Below are 16,959 nucleotides of genomic sequence, written 5' to 3'. Positions count from 1 at the left end.
GTAACTTTTGTAATCATTACAATGGAACAATTGTATTTTTTAATATAATCGCCTAATAGTTGGAAAAACTAATTATTTACAAAGTTGCTTTTTATACCCTAAAACTTGCTATTATGACTCAGGACAATGTCAAGACAGTCTTCTTGTCGTGTCAACGTGACAATAACTGTTCTTAGCATAAATTATGTCAAATACATCAAAGTAAATAAAACTTATTGAAATAAAATTTATAACTACAATATTTCATATAATATCAATAAAATACATACCTTTGTTTTCTTTTCTGTAATAATTTAACTTCCTACGTTGATATTAATTACCTGATATAATTAATTGATATAATTAAAGGTAAAACGTAATGATTAAAATTAAATACTTTTTGCACGAGAATATTTTACCTGTAACCAAACTAATTATAAATGGAATAAAAAAAAAAAAAAAAAAAAACAAATGATTCATTGTTTTTTAAATTGCTTTTATTTTTGTATCTTTCGATCAAATGCTGTGGGATTGAACATGCATAAGGAAAAACCTGTACGCTCTATAAGCAAACGAAAATTTTTCTTTTAGATACGAATTTAATATTCTTCAGCACCTTCTCCTTCACCTTCCGCAGAATCCATACCAACTTCCTCGTAATCCTTCTCGAGAGCTGCAAGATCCTCACGTGCTTCGGAGAATTCACCTTCTTCCATACCTTCACCAACGTACCAGTGAACGAATGCTCTCTTGGCATACATAAGATCGAATTTATGATCGAGACGTGCCCATGCCTCGGCAATGGCCGTCGTGTTGGACAACATACAGACCGCACGTTGTACCTTGGCCAAATCTCCACCGGGTACGACAGTTGGTGGCTGATAATTTATTCCAACCTTGAATCCAGTTGGACACCAATCAACAAATTGAATCGTACGTTTGGTTTTGATAGTGGCAATAGCGGCATTTACATCCTTAGGTACAACATCACCTCTGTATAACATACAGCAAGCCATGTATTTTCCATGTCGTGGATCGCATTTTACCATCTGATTGGCTGGCTCGAAGCAAGCGTTTGTAATTTCTGCGACGCTGAGTTGTTCGTGATACGCCTTTTCCGCAGAAATAACCGGTGCGTATGTTACCAGCGGGAAATGAATTCTTGGATAGGGTACTAAATTGGTTTGGAATTCAGTTAGATCGACGTTGAGCGCACCATCGAATCGTAAGGAGGCAGTGATCGAAGAAACAATTTGACCGATCAAGCGATTCAAGTTGGTATATGTAGGTCTCTCGATGTCCAGGTTACGACGACAGATATCATAAATAGCCTCGTTATCAACCATAAATGCACAATCGGAATGTTCGAGCGTGGTATGCGTAGTTAAGATGGAGTTGTATGGTTCAACCACGGCGGTAGAGACTTGAGGAGCAGGATAAATAGCGAATTCTAATTTAGACTTCTTTCCATAATCGACTGATAATCTTTCCATCAAGAGAGATGTGAATCCTGAGCCGGTGCCACCTCCAAAGGAATGGAAGATGAGGAAACCTTGTAATCCAGTACATTGATCTGCCAGTTTTCGGATACGGTCTAGGACGAGGTCAACGATTTCCTTGCCAATTGTGTAGTGACCCCGAGCATAATTATTAGCAGCATCCTCCTTGCCCGTGATCAATTGTTCTGGATGAAATAGCTGACGGTATGTGCCTGTGCGGACTTCATCTAAAATTGGATAACGATACAAGTTAAAGAAGAAAATTTATAAAATTTAGGTAAAAATAAAATAACAACTAAAAAAGAAACAAGAAAGAAAGAAAATGATTTTAGATTAATACGTACCAACAACAGTAGGTTCCAAATCAATGAAAACTGCTCGTGGTACATGTTTGCCTGCACCAGTTTCGCTGAAGAAAGTATTAAAGCTGTCATCGCCACCTCCGATAGTCTTATCGGAAGGCATTTGACCATCGGGCTGAATGCCATGTTCCAAGCAATACAGCTCCCAGCAAGCATTACCAATCTGTACTCCAGCTTGTCCAACGTGGATTGAGATACATTCACGCTAAAGAAACATTAAAGATTGTAGAAACTCTAGATCCTATAATAGTACTATGATATTAACCATTCTCTATGCTTGTGATCTTATATTTACTTATTAATTATTTTTATTTTTCTACCTTCTACATCTTTCTTTAGTCATCTTTTTGACCTTGATGAAAATTATATTTTATATCATCATAGAATTATTAAATTATAATTCAAAATAGAAAACTAATGGTTGCAAATTTATATTATATTCATGAAAAATAATAAAAACGTAAAAGATGTAGAAACATTGAAAAAAATGGATGAATTCACAATGGACGTCATAAGAATGAGTCATCACCAAGCGGAAATACTAAAATGGATTTCATAGCAAATGTTTGAAAAATTTTATAAACACATATTTTAATTCTCAATAATACTTATAGTAATATATTTTATAAAATAATATATTCCGATTAATGCATACAACAAATAATGTATAATAGTAAATGAACAATGATTATATTTTTTAAATAACACGATAATCTTTTTACGATATTTTATTTCTTTGAATAATACAAAACTTAGAAAAATAAAACAAAAGATCATAAAAAGTCAATAATTAATTAAAATGATAAAGGGCGGTGCCGGCCGGCAAGTATAACAAAATGGCTACCGAATATTTTTTCGAGAATATGACGCGACACGATTAGCTAACTTCTTCGATTAAATAAAAAATTACTAGATACGGTTTTATACACTTACCATTTTGAGATTTTAAAGTTTTCGTTGATAAAAATCTAAGAAGAATTCGTCAGACTTAGTCGGTCGATAGTTGGCGAAAGCAAGTAATGAAGCCTCAGCTAACAACTAAACGACAACTTTCGTCGAACACCCAACGAATAATGCGCGAAGATGCGCCGCGGTGGCTCTTTATACCATCCGTGATCGACTGTTACAGGGTACGCTGATTGGTTGTTGCTATCCTCACCACCTCTTGCGATTGGTTAAAACAAAACCGCAATACGCAACGATATGCGTTGCTAAACAGAAAATATAGTGCGACAAAATGTAGTCGATAAATGTCTATTTATTGTAATTATATAAAATTGACTAATTAATAAACTATGTAATAAGATGATTTATTGTCAATCTAAGTATCTAACATCTATCTAAAAGCAGTGAATTCGTATTTATTACCAATGGCATTAAATTATATGCACTCTGAAAACGATTTTCGCCATATTTGGAATGTATGTACGTTGAGCGAACGAAGCAGCGGCGTGTGATATATGCTTATGTCGCATACACATACATTCATCTCGTTTAATGAGAAGTCGTACACGAACTCTCAGTATTGATTTTTCCAAAGAGATAGTAGATCCATTCAACGGCCATGCCAGCTCGTTAGTTATATATATATAACATACGATATTTATTAAATAAAAAGGGACAAAATCCCACACGCATACGTCTTTTTTTTTCTTTCTCTTGCAGTCTTATTTGAGTACGTATTTTAAGACATATGACTCATACACATTTTCGACAAAACTTTCGTCTTATAATGATACTGATTATATTTCCTAACGTTTCATATTTTCTATTTATGAAGACATTTATCGTCAATTAACAAAAGTACAGAAAAATATGCACGTTTGTTTAAAACATGGTAAGAAGCATACGAGACAATGGGAAAATATGGGCGTGTACCTGAACCCACCGAGGTATACACACTGCACCTATATTGATCGGCCGTGCATGACGTTCTCCTTTACGCATACATAATAATGAAAATCTTTTATAAAAACCTTTCGATAGCTCCTAAATGCGATTATTAAATAATAAATTGGAAATCGTTAAACAATTGTTAATTGAACTAATATCTTGTATGGCCAAAAAAAAAAAAAATAGACAAATATTCTAATGTTCCAATGCTAACTTGTTAAACGGTTTGTTTTCCTGTTATATTGTTCGTCCATTGCCAATGCCTCAGACGTTACGTTAATACTGAACATAATAGTTAAACTAATATATAGTATCGTATCCCTATCCCCTCCTTTAAAACAAACCGGTTAAGTGTTTTGATTGGGAAACACATTCTTATATAATAAGAAAATAAAATTTCAAGAAATAATATTTTATCTTTAATCGTCAAATTATTTTATTTGACCGTTTTTATAACATATATTTTTATGTAAGTTTATGTATAACTTTATTTGTAAGTTATATACAAATGCGTTATTTGTTCTCTTATCAGATGTGAACACAGATGTTTATGTAGGTACTTGTCATCAGAATTAAATTATTGATACTTTTCAACAATTTTAATATAATCTGAATTACAAGTGTCTCTGTGCGAAGTTTTAAAAGCTTTTGAGTCAATGTTAATAAATTTTTTATATTCTTACAGATATATATATAAAAAAAAAAAAACAAAGAGATAAACAGCTTCAAAAAGATACTTTATGTTTTACACATGGGAATTATTCATGTATGAATATATATTAGAATTTTTTTCACGAAGAATTTATTCTCAAAGATGTAATTTAAATTATATATATTTTTACAAGCATAGAAATATATTTTATATTTTAAAGTATTGTCTTACAAAAGCATATTTAGATCATTAGATCGCTTACGTCAGTTCTGATTTCATAAATAATATCAGTATATGTAATATCAAATTATAAACATGTTTATTTAGTGTGAACTTGAAATATTGATAGATCATTATTCTGTTATCATTAACATGTAAAATAACAATAAAAAACCGATATGTTAATGAACACTGTTTTAAACAATCGAATGTTATCGTTGATATATCATGTTGAAATAAAAATTACATTTTTACTTCAAATGAAAATACGTACTTGTACTAATATTTTTATTATTATCACTTCAAATTAATAATTATTCAATTATACCGCTATTGTATGTATCGTACTTACATGACGCTAACAGGTAGTATACTACGTGAAACAAAAACATAAACGAAGGTCAACGGCAGCAGCAGTAAATAGCGCCTTCAAATGTTCAATGTATTCGTTAATTATTTGACTAAGTGAAAATATAAATAAATATTTTTATCTACGCAATCATAGAAATATGTTTGTTTTGTACATGATACAATATTATACTATTTTATAAATATTTCATAGTATGTACATAACCTTTTAGCATACTGTCAGTACACTTTAGAAATTTTAAAACGTCTATATATTTTTCTTTAAAGATTTTTATAATGTCGTGCAAACAGTTTTAACAATTTTATATTTAAAATACAAATGTAATGGGTCGAAGTCATACCCCGTCGCCTGGAAGACGACGTGATCGTTCCAGGGAACGTGACCGCGACAGAGATCGTCGAAGACGACGATCTCGCGAAAGACGTCGGAGGTATGTACAAAAATGGTAAGAATAACAGATCAATTTTTTATCATTTTTATATTCGATAAAAGTTAACATAATGTCGATTTCATCGTAGATCTGCAGAACGTGACAGAGTAAAATCAAGAGATAGAGATAGAGAACGAGATCGTGATCGAGACAGACATAAACGATCATACAGTAGATCTAGATCTAGAGAACGAGACAGACCTAAGCCGAGAGCCAAATTATCTACTGCAGAACGTCCTGTTATCACGGGTATAATGAGAATAAAAATAATTTTACAGTAGTAATAAAAACATATTTTTTTCTATATTTTATATAAATATCAGTAATTATGGTAAGCGTGGTTTTTCTTATAGAGGCTGATCTTCAAGGAAAAACACCGGAAGAACAAGAGATGATGAGAATGATGGGGTTTTGTGGTTTTGATACCACCAAAGGTAAGAAGGTAGAAGGAAATGATGTAGGCGCAGTACATGTTATTCTAAAAAGAAAGTACAGACAGTACATGAATAGGAAAGGAGGTTTCAATAGACCACTTGATTTCGTGGCATGAATATCTCAACTTTTTAATTTTCCAATTGCTAATATTTTTTTAATTCAGATCTTTATAATTAAGAACATATAATCCTAGTGTATCCTCTTCCTTTTGTTTAAAGTTTTCACAACATGAATAATTTATTTCATTGAGAACATACAATACATGAATTAATAATGCGGCAAAAAAGTTCATAGACAGTTTAAGTACATTCTTGCTCTCAATTATATTTTATATAATTAAAAAAAAAATAATAATATACATTTTCATATCAATTATAAAAATATGGAGTTAAATTTTATTAAATCATACATATAAAAATAAAATCAAGATATCTCATATAATTCTCTAATACTTGTTCATTTAATAAAATTTATCAAATTAAAAAGCCTCTAAAAACTATTTATGACTCAGTCAAAGAATGTTCTGTTATGGATGATGAATTATTATCCAAATCATGTGTAAGACTGTTATTTATATTTGTGACATTAGTGCGTTGCGTGCTTAACTATTAAATAGAAAATAAAAAAAGTAATTGTTAATTATTGATGAATTAACAGATAATACATGATATAATTATTTTCTTACCATACTGACATCTACTTGTTCAAGAGATTCTGTTAATCGTGAATCTAATATTCGGAAATCACGTGTTACGCTATGTTTGATATAATTTTCTAAAGGTACCTAATAAAACAAAAACCATTATAAATAATTCGGTTTATAAGATTCTATAAAAATAAATTTGCACTTTACCCCTGTTTTTTTTGCAAGGAGCAGTACTTCTTTACTAAACTGTTCAATTTCATAAACAACACGTGGTATTAATTTAGTTTCTTTTAAAATATGATTTTTTTGTATATTTGTATCTGTCTTTAATCGTTTTTTGTCTTTACTTTGACTTTCCTATATCAATAGAAAGAATAAAAAATATGTATAAAAATATGAAATATTAAAACTTTTATATATACATATATTATTAATTTTTGAATATATCACGTACCTCTATGTGGGTTACTAAATTATAAAAAGTAGATTTTAATGGTTTTCCAGCTAATTGTATCACCTGAATAAACCTAAAAAATAATAATCAAAAAGAAATATATAATTTATAACAAAATTGGATTATTTATAATTTGTAACAAACTCCAAACCCTCACCTAACAGCATGAAATGCTGCATTTCCACTGCTCGATTTATTATAAAAATATTTAGTAAGTTTACTCAATATGTTATACAATTGTTGTAAGTTCTTAAATATCGAGTTGGTAGATTGACCTGGATCGATAGATATGTTGGCCAATGTATAAAGTATTTGAATGATATAAGACAATTGTCTGCATAAACTGCGTTCTTTTTCTACTAAATCTTCTGCATCTATTACGATATAAGAGAAATATTCATTATTAAAAATCCATCAACATTTATTAAATAAATCAATACGTACGTTGTTCATTATTAATATTAACAACATTCATTATTGCAAGTTCAGCTTTCAAACGTTCTAAAAACCAAGACACATTATCTAATTTATTTTTTATGTAATGATTAAGTACGCTATAAGCTTGCACAACTGTATTTTCGTTTATAATTTTATATTTTTCATTTTTTGATGTTTCAATCTGTAGTAAAGATATATATATATATATATATATATATATATATATATATATATATATATATATATATATATAAGAGAAAAAACAAAAAAATTTTATTTAATATTTCAATTCTATAGACTATAATTAATTGCGTGTAAAGTTAACGAACCTTATGTATCATACCCAGTTTCTCTGATATTTCCAGACAAATATCATTTAATATTTCTCCATTGTCTTTATCGCAATCTTCTATCCATAAAAGGATTTGAAGGATCAAAATAGCTGCAGAAACACTGATGCCTTCCATTTGTGAACATTTACTAATCCATTCAAAAATCTATAATTTAGTGATTAGTTAACATAATCGAATAAAATATAACATAAATATTTAATATAATGCTATTAATAAAATATCTATCATATGTGAAAATGTTAATAGTAATGCGTTTCTACAAACTTTTTTAGTATTTTTTTCATGAAAGTTCAATTGATGCACAAATTGTTGTATAATTTCTAAAAGTATTAACGACATTTGTTTATAAAATTCAGGCTCATCAGAATCTTGTTCGAAAGAAATTTTCAATGGAGCTTTGAAAGACAAAATAAATGTTTCCAATTGCATATTAAAACTTTCCATTGGCTTTTCATTACCTAATGACAAACAAAATATTTAAGAAATAAGTTAAGCAAAAAGACATTTTATTTTTACTTTTTCTATTGTAGAAAAATACATACACATACTATAAAGAAATTGTGGCAATTGAGAAGAAAACTTTGAACATATTAGACAACAATATTCCTTAAAACACTGTAAAGCTAATAATGTTCCCTGTTGATCATCATTAAATGCATTTCTAAATTCCAAAATTACATTTTTATAGAGTAATCTATAAGAAAATAATTCTTAAATTAGCACATGCGAGATAAAAGTAACATAGAAAGTATTGCACATATTCAATGCTCTTACTCTCCAATTTTATGATACACTTTTATATATTGTTTTTTGTGTTTTTCAAAGTCTGGTATACTTAATAATATTATTGTTTGAAAAGTAGAAATGCAACTTTGTAAAATATAATGATAAAAGTCTCTATGTGATCTTAAAATCTTAGCTTCATCATTGTCTGACCACTTGTCTCTACAAAATAACAATATTAATGCTTGATTTACTTTCATTTCTTTTTTTAATAAAATATATATTAAATATTACTAACAAATAATGTAGTTCTAAAATTTTACACACTATGTTTAAACTTATATTTCCATTTGGCAATTTTATAATATCTGAATGGCTTTTCTTCTTAAATGTAGTGTTATTTGCATCTTTATTTTTTTTATTTTTGTTTCCCTTCTTTTTTCTTATATTCTACAATAAGTATAAATTTAGCATATAATATATATTATCATGTGAAGAGTATGACATTTATAATTTAATATTCATCATATAAAAATGTAGCCAGAAAATATTGATATTATTTTCTAAATTACCTTAATAATGTCCATTAACCTATTATATCCTTTAAAAAGACCATATATACTTTTTGCTATATTTTTACTTTCATTAACCCAGGAATTAACTCTGAATGATATTAAAGATTCATATACGCCTATCATTTCTTTTAAATTATGTAATTTTTGTTGTGATTTTGGTGTATTATCAAGTAAATTCATTGTATCATCCTATAAGATTAAGAATTAATATTATTATGCACGATTCTTATCATTATAAATCTTATTCCTTTAAATGAATAATTATTCGTAAAAACTGCTTTTAACCAAAGAGATATTCATACCAAATTTAAATGTTCCGTTTCAGTTCGTGCCATCCTTATACACAGTGACTCTAGAATGATAGCAACTTTATTTAAAATTTCCCAATCTTCTAAAGCTGTTTTTATATAAATTGCTTGTAATACAGAAATCAATGTGGCTATAGGCTCTTTTGGAACAATTTGTATATCGTTTATATCAGCACTTAGATCAATCTTTAATGGAGGTAATACATTTTCATCTATTTCAAAATAAAGATTCAATTGAGCAAGTAATATTTCCACTATGTATTCCGATAGTTCAGGATTCTTAATTACAACTTCATATAATCCTGAAAAGAAAATATATTATTACATATTACGCACATATATACATACTCTTTATATTTATGATTATTTTATATTATTATATATATTCCACCTTCATATAAATGTGATCTGACTTCATATTCTTGAGTAAAACACTTTTTTAATATATTTAATATGTCAACACATAATCTTTTATTGCATCCATAATTATTTCCTATATTATTGTGTTTTTCTAAAGTTACCTAAAAAATATAATAAGATTTAATACAAAATAACGTTATAACATTATAATAATAATGCATTGATGCATTTTAATTAGAAACATATAATAGTCTATTCTTCGTATTTACCTGAGTTAATATGGATGTTGAATTAGATAATGTAATAGACATGGAGGAATTGCTAGAATAATCATTTGAAAGATTTCTTCTAAAATTCATTTTTAACATTTTTAATAGTTCAAGAAAACCAGTTACTGCCATTTTACGTGTACATATTCCTTTTCTATAGAGAGCCTTTCTCAATGATAACATAAGATTGTCTTTTACATTAGATGAAACATGTATCAATGGCAAAACTGCGTAAAGAATTTGTACAGCTGCAGTACCAGGTACACATAGCAATTGATCAAGAAGAGTAATTATATAAGTTTGAAAATCGAGCACATTCATTGCTAATTTAGAGCACATATATGCCAAACAATCTGGAAATAAAAATCAACAAATCATTTATTATTATTATGCAATATTGAAAAATATTTTTATATTACTTTCTTTTTTTGAAATAAAATATCATACCTGTGTACTGCGATATTAACAAACCACCTGCCACTATTTTATCAGTTAATAATTGAAGTACAGATCCACATATCTCATGTCTTTTCTTCATTAATCTTTGAAGTATCTGTATACCAATATTATGTGTTGGATATTTATTAACTTTTCCAATTGTATGTTCTGTATCCATAAGCACAAATCCTAACTCCATAATTCCTTTTAATACAACATGACGGTCTTTATCACTAGAATTAATTAATAGAATTAATTAATAAAAAAATTTTATTTTATGTATTCATAGGAATATATATATATATATATATATATATATATATATATATATATATATATTCTTGTATATATATGCATACCTATTTGCTATAACTTGATCTATAATATTCATAATATCACAATTATTATTCATTAAAGATTTTAACCAAGCACTATTCTTACATTTTTCATCATCTTGCATTTTTCTTAAAATCGTCTGATGAAGCATTTCAAAAACCTATTTTTACACATTTTTGAAAATTTGATATGAGAGAGAGAGAGAGAGAGAGAGAGAGAGAGAGAGAGAGAGAGAGAGAGAGAGAGAGAGAGAGAGAAAGAGAGAGAAACAGAGAAAATGCATTTAACAACCTTGATATCAATTTATAAATAATTGAAGTATAAAGTTTTTGAAATTTTCAATAGAAAGAAAACAAATGTATATATCATGCAATAAAAAGTATTTACTTGTTACCTGTTCTTCATGTACACTGGAGATTATAAATATCGTAGATAAAATGAAAGGTTCTAATACATATTCTGGTACTATAGAAAATTTTTTAAATGCAAGTATCAAATCTTTTATACATTTATAATGTAATTGTGTGGCATGATGTATGTGAAACAGTACATTACTTTCTGCATCTTGTATTTCTTTTAAACTTGTTGTACCTATAAATATAGAAATATAAATATAAGAAACTCATAATATATATATATATATATATATTATCTATGAATTGTTTATTAAAAAAATATTTAAAAAATTATACTACTTACTAATATCGTCTAAATTATTCTCTTTTTCTTTACTATTTGCATTTGAATAATACGATGCAAAATATTTACGCAGTGATACAATCAAATGTATACAACTAAAATTACTACATAATCTAAGAGTCTGATATACAAAAGGTGGGATTTCATTTAAAGCAATCATGCAAAGTTTATGACACAATGCAATAATTACCACATTCAGATCTTTTTTCTCCAGAATCATGTCTCTGTTCAAATAGAAAGATCAAATTATAAAAAAAAAAACTATAAAAATATGCATATTCAAAATTATATGTTATAATATTATTCCTCTGTTTGTTCAAACATTAGAACTATTAAAAAATAAAAAGAAGTTAAGATTAATTTAAACTACATTTTCTTTAAAATTAATAAATTTACCCAAACATTTTCGCTAGACATGGTACAATGCTAGGCTCCCATTGGCTGTTACATATGGATTTAACGATAAGCATCTTATATTCACTTCCAGTGACTTCTGAATTCATATAATCAATATATTTTTCTTGTTCTAAGATTTCTAGTAACACCGGTAATAAATCTTTCCAACTAAAATATTTATTATCTATTTATATTATTGCTTATTGTATTTTGTAATTGTTATATATTTGAAAAATATTAAATAATAAGACAACAGTTTAAAAGATAAATATCATTATACCTGTAGAAATTATCTTCGTTTGAATAAATATTAGAAGTAGAAAATTGTACTAATTGAATTAGACAATTCTTTGAAAAATTAGGAAAATCCATAGCTATAAGACTGATGATTTCTTCTGCGTTATTACTATTAATTTTAGCACTTCCTAGAGTTTTTAGTATGGCTTTCACTACTTTTAATTTGTTTTCAGAAAATTTATCAGCATTACAAAATGCTTGTAGTATTTCATCCAACACTTTTACTATATCTGCGCTATAAATCTTATCACATAATACTTTGCAAAGCTGAAAAAAGAAAGATAAATTTGAATACTTTCTAAAAATATAATTTTTTAATTAGTACAATTATATATGTATGCTATGTACTGCTATCGTCGGTAAATTGACATTGATGACTTAATATGCTAAAGAAATTAATATTCTTTTAATCCTGAAACGAGTTTTATTCGAAATAAATATTATTTCATTTAAAATAAGTTATTTCTTCTTGACTCACTTCTTCTATATTTACATTCTGTACGAATTTGTGTAATCGTGGTCGGTCTTTTCGACCCATTAGATCTTGTAATTTCGCATACATATTTGTTCTGTTTTACAAATTTAACAAATAAATTTATCCATTAATCGTATAGATCTATACGATTGCTAACATTATTTACTACCGATTTGGAAGATTTTAAGAAGGTTATATTCACTCTGAGAATATTTCCCCATTGTCCTGCACATGCAGAGAAAGCGTTATATTGCTCGTAGCGCTATCTGAATAAAGTAGTATATTTCATATAAGAAAAACGGTAAGATTAATATAAAGAGCAAAAAATATATATGTTTATACATATAGTTTATTATATCGTTGAATAGTATTAAACTAATTGAAAAAAGTAATACATCAAAAAATCCGCCATATATTAATATCTTTTTACATTTATTATGTTTTCTTCAGCTTAAAGCAAAAATATATTAGAGTAAAAAAAATAAAAATGTAATATTATGTTAAAAGGTATAATGAGTATGAATATAATTAAAATTATCATTATATACGTATCATTAAATACGTCATTCGTATTATTTACAACAGGAAGTTAATATAATGACGTTCTTAACCATGATAGCGAAAAAGCATATAGGTGATGTTAGATTACGTCATCTCATGTATTAAATGATGAGAAATATTAAAGGAGAAGGGATAGTGTCGCGTTAGGTAAAGGAAACTGACGGTAACCTTATAAGATCATTGAAACTTCTGCAGTATTGATTCGTGGAAGGTAAACGCTATGTGAATGGCCTCATTCGAGAGAGAGAGAGAGAGAGAGAGAGAAAGAAAGTATGTTACAAGCGAATACTTCAGATGTACATATAAAATACTGCTCTCTCTTATTCTCTCACTTTTCAGTTATCCGAAGATGGAAGAAAAGTATATTATAGAAATATTTTTCTTTCAAGTTAAAACAGATATTTTTGAGTAGGACGAATAGTACATTAAATTTTCTAAGCAGTTGCATCGAAAAGGGAAGAGAAGGATCGGTCGGTTGCACTCCGTCTGAGTTTAAACTAGTTATAACCGTATATACTATTTTTAGACGAATCTTGAAATGTCGTAGAAAAGAAATACACTTTTCTACTAAGAGAGGGTACGAGTTCTAAATTTATCTGCCCCTTATGTCGTCGACCTTGCATGAACGATCTAATTGCATACCGTCAACGTTAAAGCAATATTCATACGTTTTGGAACAGTTAATGGTGTTTGAATAATAATTTATTATACCTTAATAAAATATTATAAATACATGTGTATACATATATACATATATATAAATATATTTATTTATTTATTTATTTATTTATTTGTACCTTATATACATAATTATATATATATATATATATATATATATATATACATATAAATATATATATTTATACCACATATTACTTATACTCATTTATATATACATATTTATTTATTTATTTATAGTATATATAATCATAGAGATAAAATCGTGACCTTTGTGATCTTCGATCAAGAATATATCTATAAACGATTATAATGATGATGATGATAGACAGGAAGACAACACTAAGGGAGATCTAATATGCTGTATAAGGTTTATTGTTGCATAAGTGTCACGAGGCAAACCGGAGCGCATGCTTCGTCGTAGCCTAAAACTGTGCGTGAGCCAAGAGTATAACAGGCAGATTCGCACAACGGCGCAATTTGTGTTTAGAGGAGATTCATTACCAGCTTCGTCTAAACTTTCACATACTGTTCGATTTTTAGTGTTGAGATCGAACATTTTTTGTTTTTATACTCCTTTCTTCTTTTTTTTTCTACTATCAATCTATTTGTTTATTTTACATCCTCTACAATTTCTCGCACAAAATGGTAAGTTATGATAAATTTATATGCACTAATAGTATAGGTATCACGGTATGAATTAAAGAATCTTAATAAGACCTTGATAATAAAATTGAAAAAGACGAATTTATATGTTACCATCGTGCGCTCTAATCGTTTTAGCGCGAGTGCATTTCTATTCACGTAGGACAAGCAGGAGTTCAAATTGGAAATGCTTGTTGGGAGCTTTATTGTTTAGAACATGGTATACAACCAGACGGACAAATGCCATCTGATAAAATGCTCGGCGGAGGAGACGATAGCTTTAATACGTTTTTCAGTGAAACTGGGTCGGGTAAACATGTGCCCAGAGCAGTGTTCGTTGACCTTGAACCTACCGTTGTCGGTAAGCGAGAATAACGAAAGCAACGAATAGGCATCGAGCGCATATAATATGGATCGATCAAATTATAATCGCGATTTCTTTTCAGATGAAGTACGAACAGGAACGTATCGACAACTTTTTCACCCGGAACAATTGATAACGGGTAAAGAAGATGCCGCAAATAATTACGCTCGTGGCCACTACACAGTCGGCAAAGAGATCGTCGATGTTGTTCTAGATCGTGTGAGAAAATTAGTGGATCAATGTACTGGACTCCAAGGCTTTCTTATATTTCATTCGTTCGGTGGTGGGACCGGCTCTGGTTTCACCTCTCTCTTGATGGAACGACTTTCGGTAGACTACGGGAAGAAGTCTAAATTGGAATTCGCCATTTATCCGGCACCGCAAGTTTCTACAGCCGTAGTAGAACCGTACAATTCGATCTTGACTACTCATACTACACTCGAACACTCCGATTGCGCTTTTATGGTTGACAACGAGGCCATTTACGATATTTGCCGTCGTAACTTGGACATCGAGAGACCTACATATACCAACTTGAATCGCTTGATCGGTCAGATCGTTTCTTCGATCACCGCCTCATTACGATTCGACGGTGCCCTAAATGTCGACCTAACTGAATTTCAAACAAATTTGGTACCATATCCAAGAATTCATTTTCCTCTCGTAACTTATGCACCAGTAATATCGGCAGAAAAGGCATATCATGAGCAACTTAGCGTATCAGAAATTACGAACGCCTGTTTCGAGCCATCCAATCAAATGGTAAAATGTGATCCTCGAAATGGCAAATACATGGCTTGTTGTATGCTCTATAGAGGCGATGTCGTGCCCAAAGATGTTAATGCAGCTATCGCTGCTATAAAGACAAAACGTAGTATACAGTTCGTTGATTGGTGCCCTACAGGCTTTAAAGTAGGTATTAACTATCAGCCTCCCACTGTTGTACCCGGCGGCGATTTGGCCAAGGTGCAACGTGCAGTATGCATGTTATCTAATACAACAGCTATTGCCGAGGCATGGGCACGACTTGACCACAAGTTTGATCTGATGTATGCGAAAAGAGCATTCGTTCATTGGTACGTCGGAGAAGGTATGGAGGAGGGTGAATTTTCAGAAGCACGCGAAGATTTGGCTGCTTTAGAAAAAGATTATGAAGAGGTTGGTATGGATACAGTTGATGATAATCCAGAAGGCAACGATGAATATTAATTATATATAATCGTTGTTAACCGTATTACATGTAGTATTCTGCTATATTTGACAAAGAATATTTTGTTATTGTTATATGTAAACGATTCATGATATTTTATATTATCTTCAAAATTTATTTTCTATCGTTCTCGAGTAACTGTAATATTTCATTTACATTTCCTTTTCTTTTTTTTTTTGGCCATAGAAGATATTAGTTTAATTAACAATTGTTTAACGATTTCCAATTTATTATTTAATAATCGCATTTAGGAGCTATCGAAAGGTTTTTATAAAAGATTTTCATTATTATGTATGCGTAAAGGAGAACGTCATGCACGGCCGATCAATATAGGTGCAGTGTGTATACCTCGGTGGGTTCAGGTACACGCCCATATTTTCCCATTGTCTCGTATGCTTCTTACCATGTTTTAAACAAACGTGCATATTTTTCTGTACTTTTGTTAATTGACGATAAATGTCTTCATAAATAGAAAATATGAAACGTTAGGAAATATAATCAGTATCATTATAAGACGAAAGTTTTGTCGAAAATGTGTATGAGTCATATGTCTTAAAATACGTACTCAAATAAGACTGCAAGAGAAAGAAAAAAAAAGACGTATGCGTGTGGGATTTTGTCCCTTTTTATTTAATAAATATCGTATGTTATATATATATAACTAACGAGCTGGCATGGCCGTTGAATGGATCTACTATCTCTTTGGAAAAATCAATACTGAGAGTTCGTGTACGACTTCTCATTAAACGAGATGAATGTATGTGTATGCGACATAAGCATATATCACACGCCGCTGCTTCGTTCGCTCAACGTACATACATTCCAAATATGGCGAAAATCGTTTTCAGAGTGCATATAATTTAATGCCATTGGTAATAAATACGAATTCACTGCT

At 29.3% G+C, this 16,959-nt stretch overlaps 4 protein-coding genes across 13 annotated transcripts; 2 read left to right on the top strand and 2 right to left on the bottom strand.

Annotated features, from left to right (window-relative positions):
* Positions 1-454: 454 nt before the first annotated feature.
* LOC124955466 (tubulin alpha-1 chain-like) lies at positions 455-2,057 on the bottom strand. The gene is given in 2 exon segments (XM_047509953.1): positions 455-1,705; positions 1,823-2,057. Coding segments are annotated over 2 exon segments (1,362 nt in total). The 3' UTR covers positions 455-578.
* Positions 2,058-2,791: 734 nt separating this feature from the next.
* LOC124955461 (Fanconi anemia group I protein homolog) lies at positions 2,792-13,844 on the bottom strand. 7 transcript variants are annotated; one of them, XM_047509932.1, is made up of 24 exons: positions 13,336-13,844; positions 12,610-12,872; positions 12,115-12,398; positions 11,835-12,002; positions 11,439-11,662; positions 11,134-11,330; positions 10,763-10,899; positions 10,413-10,636; positions 9,966-10,318; positions 9,728-9,857; positions 9,331-9,638; positions 9,026-9,217; positions 8,752-8,903; positions 8,505-8,675; positions 8,273-8,424; positions 7,995-8,188; positions 7,707-7,874; positions 7,384-7,558; positions 7,097-7,313; positions 6,940-7,012; positions 6,693-6,842; positions 6,525-6,623; positions 4,957-6,444; positions 2,792-3,051 (listed from the first exon to the last, which is right to left on the bottom strand). In XM_047509932.1, the coding sequence occupies exons 2-23, from the start codon at positions 12,691-12,693 to the stop codon at positions 6,340-6,342; spliced, it is 3,957 nt and encodes a 1,318-aa protein (XP_047365888.1). In that variant the 5' UTR covers positions 12,694-12,872; positions 13,336-13,844; the 3' UTR covers positions 2,792-3,051; positions 4,957-6,339. The 7 variants fall into 7 exon arrangements, with proteins under 7 accessions (XP_047365888.1, XP_047365889.1, XP_047365892.1 ...); XM_047509933.1 differs by having other exon boundaries at positions 12,610-12,831; XM_047509936.1 differs by lacking the exon at positions 12,610-12,872 and having other exon boundaries at positions 13,336-13,842.
* Positions 4,956-6,502, top strand: LOC124955476 (U4/U6.U5 small nuclear ribonucleoprotein 27 kDa protein-like). 2 transcript variants are annotated; one of them, XM_047509974.1, is made up of 4 exons: positions 4,956-5,165; positions 5,241-5,404; positions 5,493-5,653; positions 5,758-6,502. In XM_047509974.1, the coding sequence occupies exons 2-4, from the start codon at positions 5,298-5,300 to the stop codon at positions 5,952-5,954; spliced, it is 465 nt and encodes a 154-aa protein (XP_047365930.1). In that variant the 5' UTR covers positions 4,956-5,165; positions 5,241-5,297; the 3' UTR covers positions 5,955-6,502. The 2 variants fall into 2 exon arrangements, with proteins under 2 accessions (XP_047365930.1, XP_047365929.1); XM_047509973.1 differs by having other exon boundaries at positions 4,957-5,404.
* LOC124955465 (tubulin alpha-1 chain-like) lies at positions 13,329-16,750 on the top strand. 3 transcript variants are annotated; one of them, XM_047509951.1, is made up of 4 exons: positions 13,329-13,744; positions 14,086-14,493; positions 14,654-14,851; positions 14,937-16,750. In XM_047509951.1, the coding sequence occupies exons 2-4, from the start codon at positions 14,256-14,258 to the stop codon at positions 16,061-16,063; spliced, it is 1,563 nt and encodes a 520-aa protein (XP_047365907.1). In that variant the 5' UTR covers positions 13,329-13,744; positions 14,086-14,255; the 3' UTR covers positions 16,064-16,750. The 3 variants fall into 3 exon arrangements, with proteins under 3 accessions (XP_047365907.1, XP_047365906.1, XP_047365908.1); XM_047509950.1 differs by having other exon boundaries at positions 13,329-13,853; XM_047509952.1 differs by lacking the exon at positions 13,329-13,744 and having other exon boundaries at positions 14,306-14,493; positions 14,629-14,851.
* The last annotated feature ends 209 nt before the right edge of the window (positions 16,751-16,959 follow it).

The sequence above is a fragment of the Vespa velutina genome, chromosome 18 (genome assembly GCF_912470025.1).
Source record: "Vespa velutina chromosome 18, iVesVel2.1, whole genome shotgun sequence".
Classification (NCBI taxonomy): domain Eukaryota; kingdom Metazoa; phylum Arthropoda; class Insecta; order Hymenoptera; family Vespidae; genus Vespa; species Vespa velutina.
The sequence above is the reverse complement of the archived record's forward strand: the minus strand, read 5'-3'. Positions and strand labels throughout refer to the sequence as shown.

Excerpts from the sequence above, each read along its gene's own strand:
- LOC124955476 (XM_047509974.1), top strand. The coding sequence starts at position 5,298 with ATGGGTCGAAGTCATACCCCGTCGCCTGGAAGACGACGTGATCGTTCC. Across the intron at positions 5,405-5,492 it reads TCTCGCGAAAGACGTCGGAG|ATCTGCAGAACGTGACAGAG; the intron begins GTATGTACAAAA and ends ATTTCATCGTAG. Across the intron at positions 5,654-5,757 it reads AGAACGTCCTGTTATCACGG|AGGCTGATCTTCAAGGAAAA; the intron begins GTATAATGAGAA and ends TTTTTCTTATAG.
- LOC124955465 (XM_047509951.1), top strand. The coding sequence starts at position 14,256 with ATGCTTCGTCGTAGCCTAAAACTGTGCGTGAGCCAAGAGTATAACAGG. Across the intron at positions 14,494-14,653 it reads ACAATTTCTCGCACAAAATG|GACAAGCAGGAGTTCAAATT; the intron begins GTAAGTTATGAT and ends CTATTCACGTAG. Across the intron at positions 14,852-14,936 it reads CCTTGAACCTACCGTTGTCG|ATGAAGTACGAACAGGAACG; the intron begins GTAAGCGAGAAT and ends ATTTCTTTTCAG.
- LOC124955461 (XM_047509932.1), bottom strand. The coding sequence starts at position 12,693 with ATGTATGCGAAATTACAAGATCTAATGGGTCGAAAAGACCGACCACGA. Across the intron at positions 12,399-12,609 it reads AGAATGTAAATATAGAAGAA|CTTTGCAAAGTATTATGTGA; the intron begins GTGAGTCAAGAA and ends TTCTTTTTTCAG. Across the intron at positions 8,189-8,272 it reads ACAATTTCTTTATAGTATGT|GTAATGAAAAGCCAATGGAA; the intron begins GTATGTATTTTT and ends GTTTGTCATTAG.